This window comes from Balaenoptera ricei, chromosome 5 (assembly GCF_028023285.1).
Source record: "Balaenoptera ricei isolate mBalRic1 chromosome 5, mBalRic1.hap2, whole genome shotgun sequence".
Classification (NCBI taxonomy): Eukaryota; Metazoa; Chordata; class Mammalia; order Artiodactyla; family Balaenopteridae; genus Balaenoptera; species Balaenoptera ricei.
Genome location: NC_082643.1, coordinates 26571289 through 26583697, shown reverse-complemented (window position 1 = coordinate 26583697; position 12409 = coordinate 26571289). Strand labels below are relative to the sequence as shown.

General features: G+C 37.3%; 1 protein-coding gene across 8 annotated transcripts in view; it reads left to right on the top strand.

The window, feature by feature from the left end:
* Positions 1 to 12409, top strand: part of INPP4B (inositol polyphosphate-4-phosphatase type II B) — a 758305-nt gene that overhangs the window by 680704 nt on the left and 65192 nt on the right. For all 8 annotated transcript variants that reach the window (XM_059922536.1, XM_059922531.1, XM_059922530.1 and 5 more), the window contains one exon: positions 538 to 635. In XM_059922536.1, coding sequence (XP_059778519.1) covers positions 538 to 635 — 98 coding nt within the window. The remainder of the gene's footprint in view (positions 1 to 537; positions 636 to 12409) is intronic.

Here is a 12409-nt window from a genome sequence, read left to right as displayed (position 1 = left end):
TGTGGGCAGAAAGAAAGGTCCACAGAAGTGAACCAGTCCCCGGGAGATTGGAGTACTCTACGTGTGTCTACAGCAGTTGACAGTGTGTTTAAGACTGTATGCAGCCCAATGTTCAGTCCTGGTCTTCTGGACCTCTCCTCAAGCTGTCATTGGTGAAGAGGAATATAGGAGGGATAAAAAGAGAGAAGGAAGAATTTTTAGGTCTTTAGAGATATAGCCCTGCAGAGGTAGGGAGACTAACATTAACTGAGTATCAATTATGCAGAGGCACGGGGTTGGTGTTTTACATTTCATATTTCATTCAGGTTCACATTTGATGACTGTGAGAATATTTTGGTGTGTCAATAGGGATTGGTGGAGTCAGGGCCAGTGGAGACTGGAATATAGTTGAAATCACCTTTGCGCAATGTTGCTTAGAAAACAGAGACTCCTTCCTTAGAAAACTATTGCCACCTATTTAAAAAAGAAAGATTAAAAAATAGTAACTTTCGGGTGCTATTTTATAACCCATAACTATTCTCTTTTTTCTATGTTTAGGTTTGGAGATGTCTCTTTGCAAGAAAGTATTAATCAGGAAAATTTTGAACTTCTAAAAGAATATTACACGGTATTTATGGAAAAGATGCCTCCTGATTGTAAGTATGCAAGTTACAAAGAAAAGCAACAATAATAATTTCTTGATTATAATTCTTCGGGAGAGGTCAGACATAGAGGTCAATGGAAGAATAAAGCACGGTGTGGGAATGTGAGAGTGATTTTGAGATTGTCTGCGCCAAGAAGACTGATTGCCAAGGTGGCCTGGCCGACACCTGCCTCGCTGCCCTGATTGCACTCAAGTGTGTCCTGCTGCTTATGCTAGAATGTTAATTTCAGTGCCACTAGAAAATGCCAAAAGTCAAAAATAAGGAACTTATAATTAGAAATCTCAACTGAGTCCAACAGAAATTTTGTAGAATTCTTAACCATGTGAAAGACTTTAATAAAGATTTAGTTTTCTGATTTATAAGCTACATCAGATATATCTCACATATATATATGTGTGTGTGTGTATATATTTATATATTTTATATTTATGCATATATATATATATGTCAGATAGAATATAAATTTTACAGGTAATAAAAAGTGATACAAATTAAGGAACAAATTATTGAATATACTTATTGCAATATTTATGTGAAAATGTTGGGGCATAAGCCTACAGAACTGTGTTTTACATTTTGTTTTTTGTTTTGTCTTATGCCATTGTTCAGTTCTGCCATCCTTTTTCCCACAAAATTAAGCACATATTTGAGCAGTGCAAAATTAGAGAATAAAGAATGTATTTGGAGCTCATCCGTAAGTGCTATAAAGAAATAAGTTGAGATACTTAGATATTCACAATAAGAAACTAGGTTTTAATAAAGTAGGAAATATCTTAATATTTGTTACCAAAAGCTGTTCTAAAACTCTACCTGTCATCTATTCACTAGCAATTTTTCACTATCTGTATTCTGATACCTAGTTTGAAATATCTTAGGTAGCAGAGTACTTAGGTCTTTTTATAACACAGTTATCTTGCTTCAAAATATTACAGTGGCATAAGCACACATCCGTGTGTTTTTATAGTTAGAAAATTTTACTGCCACTTTTATATTTTATTTCAAATAAAATATTTTTAAAGCCAAAATGAAATTAAATACAGAGAGATTCTTTGGCAGCCAGCATACTTATGAATTTTAAATTTGTTAATTACTTGGAAGATTAATAATATAAACAAAATTATTTTGCATTAGTAATTATGGGAAAAGTTTATTATAACGTGGACGTTGGTGGATAATTATTTTTCATTATTTTTTCAACATCTTTATTGGAGTATAATTGCTTTACAATGGTGTGTTAGTTTCTGCTTTGTAGCAAAGTAAATCAGCTATACATATACATATATCCCCATATCTCCTCCCTCTTGCGTCTCCCTCCCACCCGCCCTATCCCACCCCTCTAGGTGGTCACAGAGCACCGAGCTGATCTCCCTGTGCTATGCAGCTGCTTCCCACTAGCTATCTATTTTACATTTGGTAGCGTATATATGTCCATGCCACTCTCTTACTTCGTCCCAGCTTACCCTTCCCCCTCCCTGTGTCCTCAAGTCCATTCTCTACGTCTGCATCTTTATTCCTGTCCTGCCCCTAGGTTCTTCATAACCAGTTTTTTTTTTTTTTTTTTTTTTAGATTCCATATATGTGTGTTAGCATACTGTATTTGTTTTTCTCTTTCTGACTTACTTCACTCTGTATGACAGATTCTAGGTCCATCCACCTCACTGCAAATAACTCAATTTCATTTCTTTATATGGCTGAGTAATATTCCATTGTATATCTATGCCACATCTTCTTTATCCATTCATCTGTCGATGGACACTTAGGTTGCTTCCATGTCCTGGCTTTTGTAAATAGAGCTGCAATGAACATTGGGGTACATGACTCTTTTTGAAATATGGTTTTCTAAGAGTATATGCCCAATAGTGAGATTGCTGGGTCATATGGTAGTTCTATATTTAGTTTTTTAAGGAACCTCCATACTGTTCTCCATAGTGGCTGTATCAATTTACATTCCCACCAACAGTGCAAGAGGGTTCCCTTTTCTCCACACCCTCACCAATATTTATTGTTTGTAGATATTTAATGATGGCCATTCTGACTGGTGTGAGGTGATACCTCATGTAGTTTTGATTTGCATTTCTCTAATGATTGGTGATGTTGAGCATCCTTTCATGTGTTTGTTGGCAATGTGTATATCTTCTTTGGAGAAGTGTCTTTTTAGGTCTTCTGCCCATTTATGGATTGGGTTGTTTGTTTTTTTTGATATTGAGCTGCATGAGCTGTTTGTAAATTTTGGAGATTAATCCTTTGTCAGTTGCTTCATTTGCAAATATTTTCTCCCATTCTGAGGGTCATCCTTTTGTCTTGTTCATGGTTTCCTTTGCTGTGCAAAAGCTTTTAAGTTTCATTAGGTCCCATTTGTTTATTTTTGTTTTTATTTCCATTTCTCTAGGAGGTGGGTCAAAAAGGATCTTGCTGTGATTTATGTCATAGAGTGTTCTTCCTATGTTTTCCTCTGAGGGTTTGATAGTGTCTGGCCTTACATTTAGGTCTTTAATCCATTTTGAGTTTATTTTTGTGTATGGTGTTAGGGAGTGTTCTAATTTCATTCTTTTACATGTAGCTGTCCAGTTTTCCCAGGACCACTTATTGAAGAGGCTGTCTTTTCTCCATTGTATATTTTTGCCTCCTTTATCAAAAATAAGGTGACCATATGTGTGTGGGTTTATCTCTGGGCTTTCTATCCTGTTCCATTGATCTGTATTTCTGTTTTTGTGCCCGTACCATACTGGCTTGATTACTGTAGCTTTGTAGTATAGTGTGAAGTCAGGGAGCCTGATTCCTCCAGCTCCTTTTTTCTTTCTCAAGATTGCTTTGGCTATTCGGGGTCTTTTGTGTTTCCATACAAATTGTGAAATTTTTTGTTCTGGTTCTGTGAAAAATGCCATTGGTAGTTTGATAGGGATTGCATTGAATCTGTAGATTGCTTTGGGTAGTATAGTCATTTTCACAATGTTGATTCTTCCAACCCAAGAACATGTTATATCTCTCCATCTTTTTGTATCATCTTTGATTTCTTTCATCAGTGTCTTATAGTTTTTTGCATGCAGGTCTTTGTCTCCTTAGGTAGGTTTATTCCTAGGTATATTATTCTTTTTGTTTCAGTGGTAAATGGGAGTGTTTCCTTAATTTCTCTTTCAGATTTTTCATCATTAGTGTATAGGAGTGAAAGAGATTTCTGTGCATTAATTTTGTATCCTACTATTTTACCAAATTCATTGATTAGTTCTAGTAGTTTTCTGGTAGCATCTTTAGGATTCTCTATGTATAGTATCATGTCATCTGCAAACAGTGACAGTTTTACTTCTTCTTTTCTGATTTGGATTCCTGTTATTTCTTTTGCTTCTCTATTGCTGTGGCTAAAACTTCCAAAACTATGTTGAATAATAGTGGTGAGAGTGGGCAACCTTGTCTTGTTCCTGATCTTAGTGGAAATGCTTTCAGTTTTTCACCATTGAGAATGATGTTGGCTGTGGGTTTGTCATATATGGTCTTTATTATGTTGAGGTAAGTTCCCTCTATGCCTACTTGCTGGAGAGTTTTTATCATAAATGGGTGTTGAATTTTGTCAAAAGCTTTTTCTGCATCTATTGAGATTATCATACTGTTTTTATCCTTCAGTTTGTTAATATGGTGTATCACATTGCTTGATTTGTGTGTGTTGAAGAATCCTTGCATTCCTGGCATAAACCCCACTTGATCATGGTGTATGATCCTTTTCATGTGCTATTGGATTCTGTTTGCTAGTATTTTGTTGAGGATTTTTGCATCTATGCTCATCAGTGATATTAGCCTGTAGGTTTCTTTTTTTGTGACATCTTTGTCTGGTTTTGGTATCAGGGTGATGGTGGCCTCGTAGAATGAGTTTGGGAGTGTTCCTCCCTCTGCTATTTTTTGGAACAGTTTGAGAAGGATAGGTGTTAGCTCTTCTCTAAATGTTTGGTAGAATTTGCCTGTGAAGCCATCTGGTCCTGGGCTTTTGTTTGTTGGAAGATTTTTAATCACAGTCTCAATTTGAGTGCTTGTGATTGGTCTGTTCATATTTTCTATTTCTTCCTGGTTCAGTCTTGGAAGGTTGTGCTTTTCTAAGAATGTGTCCATTTCTTCTAGGTTGTCCATTTCATTGGCATATAGCTGCCTGTAGTAGTCTCTCATGATCCTTTGTATTTCTGCAGTGTCAGTTGTTACTTCTCCTGTTTCATTTCTAATTCTACTGATTTGAGTCTTCTCCCTTTCTTTCTTGATGAGTCTGGCTAATGGTTTATCAATTTTGCTTATCTTCTCAAAGAACCAGCTTTTAGTTTTATTGATCTTTGCTATTGTTTCCTTCATTTCTTTTTCATTTATTCCTGATCTGATCTTTATGATTTCTTACCTTCTGCTCAACTTTGGGGTTTTTTTGTTCTCCTTTCTCTAATTGCTTTAGGTGTAAGGTTAGGTTGTTTATTTGAGATTTTTCTTGTTTCTTGAGGTAGGATCGTATTGCTAAAAACTTCTCTCTTAGAAGTGCTTTTGCTGCATCCCATAGGTTTTGGGTCATCGTGTTTTCATTGTCATTTGTTTCTAGGTAGTGTTTGAATTCCTCTTTGATTTCTTCAGTGATCTCTTGTTTATTTTGTTGCATACTGTTTAGCCTCCATATGTTTGTATTTTTCATGGTTTTTTTCCTTGTAATTGATATCTAGTCTCATAGCATTGAGGTCAGAAAAGATACTTGATACAATTTCAATTTTCTTAAATTTACCAAGGCTTGATTTGTGACCCAAGGTATGATCTATCCTGGAGAATGTTCCATGGACACTTGAGAAGAAAGTGTATTCTGTTGTTTTTGGATGGAATGTCCTATAAATATCAATTAAGTCCATCTTGTTTAATGTATCATTTAAAGCTTGTGTTTCCTTATTTATTTTCATTTTGGATGATATGTCCATTGGTGAAAGTGGGGTGTTAAAGTCCCCTACTATGATTATATTACTGTCAATTTCCCCTTTTATGACTGTTAACATTTCCTTATGTATTGAGGTGCTCCTATATTGGGTGCATAAATATTTACAACTGTTATATCTTCTTCTTGGATTGATCCCTTGATCATTATGTAGTGTCCTTCTTTGTTTCTTGTAATAGTCTTTATTTTTAGGTCGATTTTGTCTGATATGAGAATTGCTACTCCAGCTTACTTTTGATTTCTATTTGTATGCAATATCTTTTTCCATCCCCTCATTTTCAGTCTGTATGTGTCCCTAGGTCTGAAGTGGGTCTCTTGTAGATAGTATATATATGGGTTTTGTTTTTGTATCCATTCAGCCAGTCTATGTCTTTTTTGTATCCATTCAGCCAGTCTGTGTCTTTTGGTTGGAGCATTTAATCCATTTACATTTAGGATAATTATCAATATGTATGTGCCTATTACCATTTTCTTAATTGTTTTGGGATTGTTATTGTAGGTCTTTTCCTTCTCTTGTGTTTCCTGCCCAGAGAAATTTCTTTAGCATTTGTTGTAAAGCTGGTTTCGTGGTGCTCAATTCTCTTAACTTTTGCTTGTCTGTAAAGATTTTAATTTCTCTGTTGAATGTGAATGAGGTCCTTGCTGGGCAGAATAACCTTGGTTGTAGAGTTTTCCCTTTCATCACTTTAAATATGTCCTGCCACTCCCTTCTGGCTTGCAGAGTTTCTGCTGAAAGATCAGCTGTTAAGCTTATGGGGATTCCCTTGTATGTTAGTTGTTGATTTTCCCTTGCTGCTTTTAATATTTTTTCTTTGTATTTAATTTTTGATAGTTTGATTAATATGTGTCTTGGCGTATTTCTCCTTGGATTTATCCTGTATAGGACTCTCTGCGCTTCCTGGACTTGATTGATTATTTCCTTTCCCATATTAAGGAAGTTTTCAACTATAATCTCTTCAAATATTTTCTCAGTCCCTTTCTTTTTCTCTTCTTCTTCTGGGACCCCTATAATTCGAATGTTGGTGCATTTAATGTTGTCCCAGAGGTTTCTGAGGCTCTCCTCAATTCTTTTCATTCTTTTTTCTTTATTCTGCTCTGCAGTAGTTATTTCCACTATTTTATCTTCCAGGTCACTTATCCGTTCTTCTGCCTCAGTTATTCTGCTATTGATTCCTTCTAGAGAATTTTTAATTTCCTTTATTGTGTTGTTCATCATTGTTTGTTTGCTGTTCAGTTCTTCTAGATCCTTGTCAAATGATTCTTGTATATTCTCCATTCTATTTCCAAGATTTTGGATCATCTTTACTATCATTACTCGGAATTCTTTTTCAGGTAGACTGCCTATTTCCTCTTCATTTGTTTGGTCTGGTGGGTTTTTACTTTGCTCCTTCATCTTTTGTGTGTTTCTCTGTCTTCTCATTTTGCTTAACTTTCTGTGTTTGGGGTCTCCTTTTCACAGGCTGCAGGTTCGTAGTTCCAGTTGCTTTTGGTGTCTGCCCCCAGTGGCTAAGGTTGGTTCAGTGTGTTATGTAGGCTTCCTGGTGGAGGGGACTGGTGCTTGTATTCTGGTGGATGAGGCTGATTGTTTTCTTTCTGGTGGGCAGGACCGCATCTGGTGGTGTGTTTTGGGGTGTCTGTGACGTTATTATGATTTTAGGCAGCCTCTCTGCTAATGGGTGGGGTTGTGTTCCTGTCTTGCTAGTTGTTTGGTATAGGGTGTCCAGCACTGGAGCTTGCTGTTCGTTGAGTGGAGCTGGGTCTTAGTGTTGAGATCAAGATCTCTGGGAGAGCTTTCTCCGTTTTATATTACATGGAGTCAGGAGGTCTTGGTGGACCAATGTCCTGAACTCGGCTCTCCCACCTCAGAGGCACAGACCTTACACCTGGCCAGAGCACCAAGACCCTGTAGAAAACAGGAATTTTTTCTTGAACCTTTCTATTGGTCTTCCTCTTAGAAAACAGGCAGTTCAATGTCATTATGTGAAGGACTCTCTCTGGCTTCACCTAATAGTGTTCAAAGAGTACAGGTGATTTGAATCTGGTTCTTGTGTTCATCTTCTTTTTTTCACCCAGGCTTCCCACCATCCTTTTCCTGGGAATTCCCTGGTGGTCCAGTGGTTAGGACTCCGAGCTTTCCCTACCAAGGGCATGGCTTCGATCCCTGGTCGGGGAACTATGATCCCACAAGCCACAGCAAAAAAAAATAAAATAAAATAACACCTGTTCCTGAAGACAAAGTGTCACTCCATGCTTGTGGGAAAGGCTCTCCCAGTGACTTGTTGGTGGATAATTTTCTTACAGTTACTTGTAATTTTTAAGTAATTCCCATAATTTTTATAAACAACTTGATTTCTCTTTATATGGGTCCTTTCAAAGTGAGGTCCCTGGACCAGCAGCATCCGTGTCACCTGGAAATCTGTTAGCAATGCACATTCTCAGGGCCCTCTGCTGGTCTATTGAACTTGCCCTGTAATCTGTTTTAGTAAGCCTTCCAGGTGATTTCTGATCCATACTAATTTTTTTTTTAAGATTATTATTATTTTTTTAAATTAATTTATTTATTTATGGCTGCGTTAGGTCTTCGTTTCCACGCGAGGGCTTTCTCTAGTTGCGGCAAGTGGGGGCCACTCTTCATCGCGGTGCGTGGACCTCTCACTATCGCGGCCTCTCCTGCTGCGGAGCACAGGCTCCAGACGCGCAGGCTCAGCAATTGTGGCTCACGGGCCCAGTCGCTCCGCAGCATGTGGGATCCTCCCAGACCAGGGCTCGAACTCGTGTTTCCTGCACTGGCAGGCAGACTCTCAAACCACTGTGCCACCAGGGAAGCCCCATACTAATTTTTGAGAACCAATGCTGTGTCATCCTTACTCAAAACATACATTATATTAAAAAGTAGTTTGTTGGCAAAGTCTATGAAAGATTTCAATAGTACACATAAACAATTATACACCTAAAAAAAAATATGTATAAGTAATTGTTGAAGTATTTCTGATATATGAAATACAAAGTAATCCCTACATACAAGTCACTGAAACTCTTCATGGGAGTGTAAGTTTTAAAAATTGGAAGAACATGAGACCTCATATAAATTATTGCTAATTAAATACAGCTGTTTTAGAAATATATAAATATATCTCATCCTTGAAAACAGGATGTACTTTTGCATCAAATCAGTTTTATTTCATTAGTTGAAATAAGTTGTCTTAACTGACTGAATTCTTCCTGATATTTTGTTTCCTGTTATGTCAACATATTTTTGAGACAACACTCTCATACATTTGGCACAGAATGAAGGTATGATGTGACTGTGGTTATTTTCCATAACAAAAGTCCAAACCGTATCGATGAAATTATACCAACATATGTAGGGTTTTTCCTCATGCAGAAATATTGTAACCTAAAGCATCACTGGGTTGCACTCCATTCAAGGAGGTACCTAAAAGCTTTATTAAGAGTGGGAATAAGGGTTAGGCTATTTGTTAAGGAGGGAAAAACTACTATGTGGGATCATACTTATAATCCATAGAATCTACTATTTTTCTTTCACAGTGAAATCAAGGGATAATTTGTAGCAGTGTTCAAAGGCTAAGTTAACCCTCTAAATATATTACTTTCACTTATTCATCCATTTTGGATGTCCTGTGCATTAATTTACTCACCCTGTTTTTTAATGATTTATGAGTTAGTCAAATTCTACATGTTTTAAATAAAAAATTTTCCTTTCTTCCCAGAATATTTTTTTTTAAATTAGGGATGTCCCCTACTTTTGCAATACCAGGATGTAATGAATAAATCATTTTAACTTATATATTCACTCCTAATCAAATAGTTATCACCTTTCTGTATATTCTTCTTATACATAGCTTTTATGGTCTAAACATTTGTTCTTCCCCAAATATTCTCTAATTCTGTTAAATATGTAGTAGATTCTATTGATAGTCTCAATTCAGCAGTCTACACACATGGACTCCTTTTATCTTAATACCTCTGTCGGCTTTACTGGGCACTCACTCCTTAGGAGTTAGTAATGGGGAGGGGAATAAAATTAAAGTTGCCAAACAACAGTACCTCATTTCCTTTCAGTGTGTTCAACATAGTCTGGTGATTTGTAAACTAATGTATTTGAAAATCTCAAGTTCATTTGGAAGAAATATTCAGTCAAATTCAAGTATTACTATCCTCCAACCCCATATTCCTTGTATCTGCAGAAAGGTCATTAGTGGAAGGCTTGGTAGGTTGGGATGGCCTCTCTCTCTCTCTCCCTCTCTCCCTTTCTTGGAGGATTCATGGGATCTAGAGCTGGGAAGTACCTGTTACAGAGGAGGAACCCAAGAATGGATGATCCCTTTCCTGTAAATCTTTGCTGAAACTTCTTCTGAAGCAAGAAATATATAATGTCTGAAATTGGTATCAAACAGAGCTATTGATGACTGGGAGGTCTGTTTGCTCTGTCTGAGTACTGTGTGTTGTGGATTTCTCCCTTCACATTTTCTCGGCTTAGTGATGCAGCTTTCAGACAGTAGTTCTCGCTGCCTTGACTGTAAGGCACAGTAAATCATCAGGAGCTGCTTCCCCTCAGGCCCTGCCAGTGATATTCACTGGCCCCTTTGATCAACAGGCGAAACTCCCATGGGGCAGGTATGAGTGTTTCTCTCTCTTCTGGCTCTGATCTTCCAGATGGGTTTGATGATCTCAGAAACCTTTCAAGGCCCCGTTCGTACCCACCTAAAGCATTAAGACACTTCAATGTTGGGTTAGCAAAATAAGATCAAATAAAGTACTGCTGTAAATCACTAGTGCAAACTGCTCTATGGTTTAGAGTTACCATCGCATCTCATACATAATTCGGGGCTCCTGACTTTGGTGGATGAAATGCTTCTTTCTTTCCCCTTGAATTGACCAAGTGTCAATTTATAATCTCCAACCTCTCATTTCTGTTTGTGATAATAATGCCCTTCTCTTGTCCTTTTTCCAAAACAAAGGAGAAGGATATTTTCATATGGTTCTATTGGAATGCTACCGTTTATTGGCTCCTATGTGAGTACTATAAGGGTGGGCTGTCTAGCATGTGAGCTACGGAGGAAAATCAGGCAGCCTTTTGTGAGCTGTTATCAACTATCTCCACAATATTTGATATCCCTGTCTTACATATAATATTTCATCAACTGTAGCATAACAATCGCACACAAAATATTTTTTAGAAAAAATCTTAGGCTTGTGATGAGGGTAAGTAAAATGTTGTTGTCATATTTCATCCTGCATTTTTTTTTTTTTTTGGCCCTTTGTTGCTGGAAGTCTCCCATTCAATTTAGCAGACATTGGTAGAGATCGTATTATGTGTAAAACTCTGTGCCCATCGCTATGGATGATGAAAGCTGAATAAGATACAGTCTCTGCTTCTAATAGCTTACACTTTAATGACTCAGTGTGATCAAGGAATAATCTACCTTAACTCTAAATCTCTTTCCAGAATACTAGTTGCTATTCCGTAGTATTGAGCCTTTCTGTGAATAATTTGGTTTTGTTTCTGTTGCTTTTGTTGTTCAAAAAGTGTTAGTTTCTCCTTGATCAGTTTTGACATTCGTTGTGTGGTGATGCATTGCCACAGATTTCACTTCTGCACGGGAAAAAGAAAAGCTTGTATGCATTCCTTCCATTCTTAGAAATAAGAGAATAGGATAAGGAGCTAATATTTTATGGATAATTAATTTTAGAGGAATTGTTTAAATAATTTTCCATGTATTCCACATAGGAAATGAGAAAAAATACATCATAGGGGGAGATGATCCGTAAGTATAGGGAAAGGAGGACTAAGGAACCCACAAAAAAATGGAGAAATGATTAGAGATTGAGGGTCATCGAACATCACTATAGCTAAATGAGAAGAATATCAACCAGGAGAAGGTGAGCAAGAATAACGAATGTGTTGATGAAGAAAGAAGCATGAGAATTAAAGAGAAGCTGTTGGATTTGGTGTTTGAGAGTATTTGATGACATTCGATGGAGTAGTTTTAATAAAAGCATGGGATGAAACCACATCAAAGGCATTCAAGGAGAGAACTCGTGTTGTACAAGTAGAGAAACAGAGTAAGTAGAGAAAGCCACCCCTTAAGAAAGTTAAAGTGAATACAAACAGAGAAATGAAAAAGTAGGCTAAAAGCAAGTATCAGGTAAGAAGGTTTTTCCCCTTTGTTTTTCTTTGGTTTAGTTTCCAAAGAGAGAGCGAAATTTTAAAGACAGATTGAAATTGCCAGACAGCGGCTAGGGGCTAAGCACATGCCCTTGACCCTGCCTAGAGGTTCTGGAGAGGAGTACAATGATGAGGCCCCTTGAACTAGCCAGAAAACCTGTGAGAGGCCCCGAGAGAGAGCAGAGGACAGGCCTCCCATATGATGCAGAGCCAGAACCTTAGCTGAAAGGGAAAGGGTAGTATTCTGGCTTTTAGAAAAAGAAATCTGCCCTGCCTGGCTGAAGCCCTTTAACACCTGAAGAATTCCAACCAAAGGTCACAGTTAATTCTTTAAGATTGATGTTCTGAGCATAAAAAGTTTGAAAAGAGTCCAAAGAGTAGTTCTGGCTTGGTCTTCATACCCCTTCTGGTCCGCCAATGTCGTCAGGTCTCCCATGGTCCTTTGATGGCTTCAGAGGAAAAAGCCTTGAAGAAAGGTTTTGTTCACATCCACCGTACTAACTTTCAAAATCAGATCAATCATGGTTTTCCTTGATATCTTATCAAATTCTTTTAACGTAATTATTTAACTATAATTCATAAAAGCTTTGCATGCATGCCATACGCTGTGATGCACACTTTTGCCGAGCTAAG